The 9,843-nt window shown below is 48.0% G+C and overlaps 1 protein-coding gene across 4 annotated transcripts; it reads left to right on the top strand.

Annotated features, from left to right (window-relative positions):
- The first annotated feature begins 5,153 nt into the window (after positions 1 to 5,153).
- LOC147269802 (high choriolytic enzyme 1-like) lies at positions 5,154 to 7,870 on the top strand. 4 transcript variants are annotated; one of them, XM_086195928.1, is made up of 2 exons: positions 5,154 to 5,182; positions 7,057 to 7,870. In XM_086195928.1, exon 2 carries the CDS (start codon positions 7,115 to 7,117, stop codon positions 7,868 to 7,870), a length of 756 nt encoding a protein of 251 aa, XP_086052054.1. In that variant the 5' UTR covers positions 5,154 to 5,182; positions 7,057 to 7,114. The 4 variants fall into 4 exon arrangements, with proteins under 4 accessions (XP_086052054.1, XP_086052047.1, XP_086052039.1 ...); XM_086195921.1 differs by lacking the exon at positions 5,154 to 5,182 and having other exon boundaries at positions 7,040 to 7,123; positions 7,166 to 7,870; XM_086195913.1 differs by lacking the exon at positions 5,154 to 5,182 and having other exon boundaries at positions 7,040 to 7,132; positions 7,166 to 7,870.
- The last annotated feature ends 1,973 nt before the right edge of the window (positions 7,871 to 9,843 follow it).

Here is a 9,843-nt window from a genome sequence, read left to right as displayed (position 1 = left end):
TAAACACTGAAATATGATTGAATTATTAAAAGAGTATAAGACAGAAATGTATGATATTCCTCTTGCAGGATGATTCCACATGGAAGAGTTTCTGCTGTTGCCTGGTTGGTGCAGATGAGTGTACTACTACTGTATATTAAAATACACACTAGTACATTCAAATATTCACACTCTAAGGGGTAGGAATACGAAAAATGTTCACTTCTTCTTACTCTTTTTTTGGCAACGTGTATAAATACCCTATTACTATTTTTTACTTTGTATATGGATGTCTTTTTTCTATATTTATTTTTATAAAAATGTTTGAAAATAAAAACATCCATTCATTCACTCATTCATTCATTCATTCATTCACACTCGTGTGTACAAACAGAAGCAGAATACTGAGGTCTTGTCCCTGATTCCAAACAGACAATAAATTCAAGCTGCGAGCAGCGTTGTGAGGGCCTGAGCCCCTGGCCTGAACCCCAGGATGTCCTGGTCCAGTGTGGAGGCCTTGTAGTTGAGGAGATAGAAGCCTGAGTCTGATCAGAGAGTGAGAGCAGAGCTGAGAGCTGGCCCTTTAAGAACCCCTCCCCCACTGCTCTGTCTCTGATCTGTGCTAGAGTGAGAGCAGAGCTGAGAGCTGGCCCTTTAAGAACCCCTCCCCCACTGCTCTGTCTCTGATCTGTGCTAGAGTGAGAGCAGAGCTGAGAGCTGGCCCTTTAAGAACCCCTCCCCCACTGCTCTGTCTCTGATCTGTGCTAGAGAGAGAGCAGAGCTGAGAGCTGGCCCTTTAAGAACCCCTCCCCCACTGCTCTGTCTTTGATCTGTGCTAGAGTGAGAGCAGAGCTGAGAGCTGGCCCTTTAAGAACCCCTCCCCACTGCTCTGTCTCTGATCTGTGCTAGAGTGAGAGCAGAGCTGAGAGCTGGCCCTTTAAGAACCCCTCCCCACTGCTCTGTCTTTGATCTGTGCTAGAGTGAGAGCAGAGCTGAGAGCTGGCCCTTTAAGAACCCCTCCCCACTGCTCTGTCTCTGATCTGTGCTAGAGTGAGAGCAGAGCTGAGAGCTGGCCCTTTAAGAACCCCTCCCCACTGCTCTGTCTCTGATCTGTGCTAGAGTGAGAGCAGAGCTGAGAGCTGGCCCTTTAAGAACCCCTCCCCCACTGCTCTGTCTTTGATCTGTGCTAGAGTGAGAGCAGAGCTGAGAGCTGGCCCTTTAAGAACCCCTCCCCCACTGCTCTGTCTCTGATCTGTGCTAGAGTGAGAGCAGAGCTGAGAGCTGGCCCTTTAAGAACCCCTCCCCACTGCTCTGTCTTTGATCTGTGCTAGAGTGAGAGCAGAGCTGAGAGCTGGCCCTTTAAGAACCCCTCCCCCACTGCTCTGTCTTTGATCTGTGCTGGAGTGGAGAGCAGAGCTGAGAGCTGGCCCTTTAAGAACCCCTCCCCTCTGCTCTGTCTTTGATCTGTGCTAGAGTGAGAGCAGAGTTGAGAGCTGGCCCTTTAAGAACCCCTCCCCCACTGCTCTGTCTCTGATCTGTGCTAGAGAGAGAGCAGAGCTGAGAGCTGGCCCTTTAAGAACCCCTCCCCCACTGCTCTGTCTCTGATCTGTGCTAGAGTGAGAGCAGAGCTGAGAGCTGGCCCTTTAAGAACCCCTCCCCCACTGCTCTGTCTTTGATCTGTGCTAGAGTGAGAGCAGAGCTGAGAGCTGGCCCTTTAAGAACCCCTCCCCCACTGCTCTGTCTTTGATCTGTGCTAGAGTGAGAGCAGAGCTGAGAGCTGGCCCTTTAAGAACCCCTCCCCCACTGCTCTGTCTTTGATCTGTGCTAGAGTGAGAGCAGAGCTGAGAGCTGGCCCTTTAAGAACCCCTCCCCCACTGCTCTGTCTCTGAACTGTGCTAGAGTGAGAGCAGAGCTGAGAGCTGGCCCTTTAAGAACCCCTCCCCCACTGCTCTGTCTTTGATCTGTGCTAGAGTGAGAGCAGAGCTGAGAGCTGGCCCTTTAAGAACCCCTCCCCCACTACTCTGTCTTTGATCTGTGCTAGAGTGAGAGCAGAGTTGAGAGCTGGCCCTTTAAGAACCCCTCCCCCACTGCTCTGTCTTTGATCTGTGCTAGAGTGAGAGCAGAGCTGAGAGCTGGCCCTTTAAGAACCCCTCCCCCACTGCTCTGTCTTTGATCTGTGCTAGAGTGAGAGCAGAGCTGAGAGCTGGCCCTTTAAGAACCCCTCCCCACTGCTCTGTCTTTGATCTGTGCTAGAGTGAGAGCAGAGCTGAGAGCTGGCCCTTTAAGAACCCCTCCCCCACTGCTCTGTCTTTGATCTGTGCTAGAGTGAGAGCAGAGCTGAGAGCTGGCCCTTTAAGAACCCCTCCCCCACTGCTCTGTCTCTGATCTGTGCTAGAGTGAGAGCAGAGCTGAGAGCTGGCCCTTTAAGAACCCCTCCCCCACTGCTCTGTCTTTGATCTGTGCTAGAGTGAGAGCAGAGCTGAGAGCTGGCCCTTTAAGAACCCCTCCCCCACTGCTCTGTCTCTGATCTGTGCTAGAGTGAGAGCAGAGCTGAGAGCTGGCCCTTTAAGAACCCCTCCCCACTGCTCTGTCTCTGATCTGTGCTAGAGTGGAGAGAGAGGAGGAGCACCAGGACTGGAGTGGGACAAGAGGAAGAAGTCGGCATACGCTGGTCCAGAGGGACACAGAACACCATGTTCTTGGAGGGGTTTTTGTCAGGAATGCAGTGGTGTGGTTGGTAGAGCTGTGGGATGGATGGTGTAGACGTGAGAAGCGTTTGTTTGACAGTATGAACCTGAGAGGACACCATCTCCCCATAGACTTCCATTGGAAGGTGAAACGTGTCTCCCCCACTTTGACGGCTGGTAAAACCCAAACCCAGTAATTCACATAAAAACTTTTAAAAGCTTTTGAAGAGCACAGTTGGGAGAGAAATGTGTGAAAGTTTGGAAGTGATAGCATTAATGCCCTAGGAGGAGATAGATTTTGTTGGGGGAGTAAAAAAAGTCCTCATTTTGACAGTTTTGTCCAATTTGTGGACATTCTGTTGTAGACAGGTGAGGGGTCAGAGTGGAGGAATTGTTGGTCTTGATGAGACGAGTCCAACGGTGTTGGTCCCATGTTTGTGGGACATTCGTGGGAGGAGTTATTGTGCTCTAAATTATAAAAAATTATCTTTTAGTTGTGTGGCTCCCTAGGTGGCGCTATAGACTTTTGTGGTGTTTTTGTTTTTGATTAGTGAATGTTTAGCCAGACTGGACAAGTGTGGTGAATTTCAGTGAATTTCATGCATGTTCAGGGGTGAAATTAGATGATGCTCATATTGGGCGCTCATTGACAGAGAGAACAGTCCAGGACCAGGTTTTGAGTGGTGTGGATGTGAAAACCGGCTCCAGGCCGTCTGGCCCAGCTGCCTCATGGGGGCTGGGGGGCTGGGACACTGGTTAGTGGGTGTTTGAAGTGTTTTTAGTGCTGCTGATGTGTTGATCTGACGAGCAAACATGATAGGGTCTTCACCTGAAGAACCTTCAGGCTCAGGCCCTAATTAACAACTGAGAGAAAAAGTTCCAATATCATGTTTATCTACAAGAAAGATGGATTCTAGTAGAAATACAACAAAAGAACAACAGCAGTAGTAGTGGCAGCAGTAGCAGTAGCAGTAGTTGTAGTAGCAGTAGCAGTAGCAGTGGCAGTAGTTGTAGTAGCAGTAGCATTAGCAGTAGCAGTAGTAGTAGTTGTAGTAGCAGTAGCAGTAGCAGTAGCAGTAGTGGTAGTAGTAGTTGTAGTAGCAGTAGCAGTAGCAGTAGCAGTAGTAGTAGTTGTAGTAGCAGTAGCAGTAGCAGTAGCAGTGGTAGTAGTAGTAGTTGTAGTAGCAGTAGCAGTAGTAGTAGCAGTAGTAGTAGTTGTAGTAGCAGTAGCAGTAGCAGTAGCTGTAGCAGTAGTTGTAGTAGCATTAGCAGTAGCAGTAGTAGTAGTTGTAGTAGCAGTAGCAGTAGCAGTAGCAGTAGTAGTAGTTGTAGTAGCAGTAGCAGTAGCAGTAGCAGTAGTGGTAGTAGTAGTTGTAGTAGCAGTAGCAGTAGCAGTAGCAGTAGTAGTAGTTGTAGTAGCAGTAGCAGTAGCAGTAGCAGTGGTAGTAGTAGTAGTTGTAGTAGCAGTAGCAGTAGTAGTAGCAGTAGTAGTAGTTGTAGTAGCAGTAGCAGTAGCAGTAGCTGTAGCAGTAGTTGTAGTAGCATTAGCAGTAGCAGTAGTAGTAGTTGTAGTAGCAGTAGCAGTAGCAGTAGTAGTAGTTGTAGTAGCAGTAGCAGTAGCAGTAGTAGTAGTTGTAGTAGCAGTAGCAGTAGCAGTAGTAGTAGTTGTAGTGGCAGTAGCAGTAGCAGTAGCAGTAGTAGCAGTAGCAGTAGCAGTAGTAGTAGCAGTAGTAGTAGTTGTAGTAGCAGTAGCAGTAGCAGTAGCTGTAGCAGTAGTTGTAGTAGCATTAGCAGTAGCAGTAGTAGTAGTTGTAGTAGCAGTAGCAGTAGCAGTAGTAGTAGTTGTAGTAGCAGTAGCAGTAGCAGTAGTAGTAGTTGTAGTAGCAGTAGCAGTAGCAGTAGTAGTAGTTGTAGTAGCAGTAGCAGTAGCAGTAGCAGTATCTGTAGCAGTAGTTGTAGTAGCAGTAGCAGTAGCAGTAGTAGTAGTTGTAGTAGCAGTAGCAGTAGCAGTAGTAGTAGTTGCAGTAGCAGTAGCAGTAGTAGTAGTTGTAGTAGCAGTAGCAGTAGCAGTAGCTGTAGCAGTAGCAGTAGCAGTAGCAGTAGTAGTAGTTGTAGTAGCAGTAGCAGTAGCAGTAGCAGTAGCAGTAGTTGTAGTAGCAGTAGCAGTAGCAGTAGCAGTAGTAGTAGTAGTAGTTTGAGTAGCAGCGTTCGCTAACAACATTACAGCTAAAACTCACTTTCATCACTCAGTGGTTTTAATTTTGTTGGGAGAGAAATGGCGCCAGAGGCTGGAGGACGGCGAGGCCTCGTGACACTGACAGGAACACGAGAGAAGCGGCACGGAGCTGTAGCTGGGGTGTCGTGCGTCCTGTCAGCGGTTGCTGTGGCGGTCGTCTCTGTCTGGCACGTCCTCCGCCGTCCAGAACCCGTCTGTGACATCTGCTCAAGAGAGGAACAACCAAGTTCCTCCTCCAGGTTCTGTTGGATTTCTCCTCCTCAACCAAAAACCTCATTATGTCTTTTGAGATCTGTGGGGTGAAGGGTTTTCGTCTGCAGTTCTTGATAGAATTCCTGTGTCTGTTGTTGTTAAGCAGCCTAAAATGACACAGTCGGTGGGGGGGTGGAAAGATGCTGTCCATTAGCTGTCAACAATGTCCACTGGCTCTTCCCTCCCATTGGACTGGCAAGCAAGGCATCGTCTCATCCCGAGCCTGGCAGAGGGATCACACAGGCCCCATTGTCTCAACCGGCCGGGTCGCATTGTGGCGGTGCCTCTGGGAAAGGACCAGGCTCCGCGTCTGCTCCAGAATGGTCTTCCTGCACGCTACGACTGCAGGGAGGAATCTTGGAAAGAGGCTACGGGGTAGGACCCCCCCCCCCCCCGACACATTTGGAGTCCCTATCCAGACCTCCCTCTCCCAGCGCTGACCTCTCTTCTCCACCTCTGTCTTATAATGCCTCAGCCGTGGTCATTATTTTGGGCAGATGGAGACAGGGGCAGGCGGTGAAAGGAGCTGGTGTCACTCCTGAGGAGAGGATGGTCGAGATGACAGAGGAGAAAAAAGCGAATCAGAAAAAAGATCAAAAGCAGAAGCTCGCCTTTCACTCGCCTGAAAGCGCTAAAGAGGATAAGGAACGATCGGGCCTGGGGTCTCCTGTCCTCTCTGGCAATTAGACTCAGCTGATGGAGAGAAAGGCGTGAATGGCAGGGTTCAAGGCCCTCTCTAGGACTCACACAACGGGAAGGAGTTTTTTCCCCGACGCCTCCTTTATCTTCGTCTCCTTTCAGAGTGTCAGAAATGCAGCTGAAATATCTCTAAAAAAGACAGCACAATCCCCCAATGCCAAACCTTAATCACGGTGGTTGATGAGATTGAGAGTGCTGGGGAGGGGGTGGGTTGGACACACACTCTCACACACACACACACACACACACACACACACACACACACACACACACACATTCTTTTCACAATTCATCTTTACACTTTATATGAGGCCAGGATTCAAGGGAGGTGTAGTGGGTTTATGTGTGATAATTAAACCGAACAAATTAGAGTCCATATTTTCACGAGACAGAAAGACATCCTGGGAACATACCAATAAACAACCATCTCTCATTGTGTTGCTCAAAGAGGACTGAAGAGGTTTCAAGGGCTGTAGGAATATGAGCGGAGATGAAAACAGCTTTTCACATTGAAAATGAAACAAAGCAGAAAATAAGAGATATTAAAGGTGCGAAAGTTTAAACCAGATTGCGAAATAGCAAGAAGGACCCAGTAAACAAATGTTACTCCCTCTGTGTGTCCCTGGTGGAGGACATTCAGCAGAGTTTTGTACAATAGCTGCACTGTTCCATGCAATTTAGCAGTGAGTTCTTGACTCTAGAGCCGTCGCAGGCAAGGCCATCACAACGCGTCCCACAGGAGCCTATTACCATCCTCTACATATGCAAGAGTTTCAATAGGCCGTCGATCATCCTCACAGAGGGACACCTGGCTTCTCCTACAACGTTAACAGCTTGTCAGAAAAAACACTCGAGGGATTTCAGTTACGCAGGTTATCAGAGTGAAGGAACACTATGTGGGTCACACAAATTAAATCTAACATACATAGATTGGTAAAGGTGTTTGTGACACGGTGTCAAGGAACAATGAGGATTAGATCCTGTTTAAAAACAAGGTTTGCCTGTGGAGTCCTCCCTTCAGAGGTTTGTTCAGGCCTAGCAGTGTGGACCCCAACCCATAATCCTGGATCAGACACACCTGTAGAGGAGAGTATAAAGACCTACGACTGAAGGGAGCCAGACATCCAGCTTCCAGGAGTCCCTCCACAGCAGAACTGCAGAGAACCTCCACAGACCGACCCTGAAGATGACTCCCTCTGCCAGCCTGCTGCTGCTGCTCCTGCTGGGCCTCTCTCAGGCCCATCATCTCCCAGAGGAAGGGATGGAAGGAGTACAAGAAGTAGAAGAAGTAAAAGGTGAAGATGGAGAAGAGGTCAACGACGACGACACGATGGACATCACCACCAGAATTCTGACCACCAACAACGGCACTGATGAGGACCTGCTGGAAGGAGACGTGCTGGCTCCCAAGACCAGAAACGCCCTGAATTGCTGGTCCGGGAGCTGCCTGTGGAGGAAAGCCTCCAACGGTGCAGTGGTGATCCCCTTCGTGGTGAGCCGGGACTTCTCCAGGCAGGAAGTGCAGCTGATCATGAGTGCCATGCAGGGCTTCCACAGCAGAACCTGTCTGCGCTTCACCCCCCGTCAGAACGAGCGCGACTTCATCAGCATTGTGAACAGAGGCGGATGCTTCTCGGCTCTGGGCAGACAGGGAGGCGGGCAGCTGCTCTCTCTCGCCAGGCAGGGCTGCCTCTACTACGGCATCATCCAGCATGAGCTCAACCACGCTCTGGGCTTCCTGCACGAGCAGACTAGGAGCGACCGCGACTCCTACGTCAGGATCAACTGGCCCAACATCAACCCGCAGATGGCCTACAACTTCTACAAGCAGAACACCAACAACCTCAACACTCCCTACGACTACTCCTCCGTCATGCACTACGGAAGAACAGCCTTCGCCATAGGTTACGGGCGGGAGACCATCACCCCCATTCCTAACCCAAATGTCCAGATAGGCCAGAGGCGGGGCATGTCCAGCTGGGACCTCAGGAGGCTCAACCTGCTCTATCGCTGCTGAGCTGACCCCTTCACAATCATTGTTGGGTTTGTGAATTAGCTTAATGCTAAATAAAAGTTTTATTGTAAAATTAATAATGAAGTCAATAAACATCTGAATCACATGTGAGAGTAATCAAAGTAAAAGATTACTTTTGTCTCTAACTTCTCTCAAACTTCAGCGGTGAACTTTGTGCAGACGTGTTTGACCAGAGTGGAGATGTATGACCTTCGTTTATGTGTCAGTTCATCCTCTGCAGTTCACGTGTGGCGCAGAGATGCATTTCCCCAGTGTTGAAGTTAATCTCACTTCCAGCAGGGGGAGACACAAGTGACACACAAGCTTTAAACTTTCATAATAATTGAAAAGATCAAACACAAGAAGAAAAAAAACCCAACCAGGAAGTTTTGATTGATTGGCTCCAGGATTCAAAGTTGGTAAAAACACAATGAGCCTCACTGATCGACAAGTCGCTTTATTAGCAGGAACTCTCTCTCTCTCTCTCTCTCTCTCTCTCACACACACACACACACACACACACACACACACACACACACGTTTTCCTCTTCTCTGAATCATTTTTCCTGCGAGCTGTTGTCATTGTCATATATTTCTTACATTTATGTCTGTGGTTGTTAAGCTGCCGTGATCAGAACATGTGCACATGCACGTGTTTGTAGCATGAAGAATCGATCTTGTCTCAAACACTCACGTTTATTAATTTAATCTCATAGGATTGCTGGCAATATTAGAGACATATCTTTTATAGTTTAGTCATTAAAATCTTAATTACGTTAAGTTCTGAAGGATATTTTCATAATTCAGGACGATGTTTTTCGATGGTTGGTGTAATTATTTAAATAAAGTTTATTCCAAAATATTTGCAGATGTAAGTATGAATAGTCAAAAATATACTTTTCTACTTTTCACTGAAAATAGTTTTGCCATATTTACCTCATTCTGTACTTTGTATTGCTGACTTCATTCCTGATCTCCAGTCAATTGTGTGTTTTGTTTTGTGGCATTTAATAATCTCAGATTTGGACATCAAATCTATTCATGCTACTTTTGAACAAAGTTGCATTTTCTACATCTGTTTTTGTCTTGGGTTGATGAATTGTGGTGTTTGGCGCTGAGAAAACAGTATTTCTAACACAGTTATTCTCATTTTTACACTCTCCTGCATCGCGCGCATCACATACTTGTTAGTATTTTTTACACGTGTGCTCATAAATGGTGCAGCATCGCTCTGAGCAGCCGTCCAGTTCCTGAGAGGCTCCTTGCTGCCCCCCACAACCCTGAACTACATCCAGAAACCCCATCTGTGTGTGTGTGTGTGTGTGTGTGTGTGTGTGTGTGTGTGTGTGTGTGTGGGCAAATGAGGCTACATAGTAGTACTTTGAGTACTGCTAAGGTACAAAAGTACCGAATAAATGCAGTCCACCAACCACGATGAATACATACACATCTGTATATGGCAGCGTTAAATGTTTGTATCCGTGACCAGCGCGTCGTCCCTGAACCGTGATGTGTAAGAACTTGGAGCGAAATAGAAAAACGAGTGTTTGCCCTCGTATGAGAACGTCTCTTGTTCAAGGCCAATACAGCCGCCATAAAAGAAGTGCGTTGATCCTCCAGCGTGACGACGGCCTTTCTATTCAGTGGCGGTGAGAATCGGTGGATATTCAAGTACAATCTGAAACATAAAGCAGATTAAAAAAGAAACTTCACGTCTGTTTGTCTCTGGGATCGTTGCAGCGGCTCTGTCAATCAGAGCTGTCGGCCGCTGGCAGCCTCAGGCTCTCCTGGATCAGCCGCTTTGATGTCGGGCTGCTCCAGGACACTGGGCCTCGAGGCCTGTGATTTAGCGGGACCCAGACTCCCTGAAGGATTGCCTGCGCTGTGGGGAGGGGCACCGGGGGTGTCCACATGGTCAAGAGTCACGCTCATTAGTGAGACTACAAATTAATGAAAGAAGGTTGAATGACAAACAA

This window comes from Aulostomus chinensis, chromosome 2 (assembly GCF_037954235.1).
Source record: "Aulostomus chinensis isolate RoL2024-O1b breed Wild chromosome 2, RoL_Achi_v1.0, whole genome shotgun sequence".
In the NCBI taxonomy this organism is placed as follows: domain Eukaryota; kingdom Metazoa; phylum Chordata; class Actinopteri; order Syngnathiformes; family Aulostomidae; genus Aulostomus; species Aulostomus chinensis.
The sequence above is the reverse complement of the archived record's forward strand: the minus strand, read 5'-3'. Positions and strand labels throughout refer to the sequence as shown.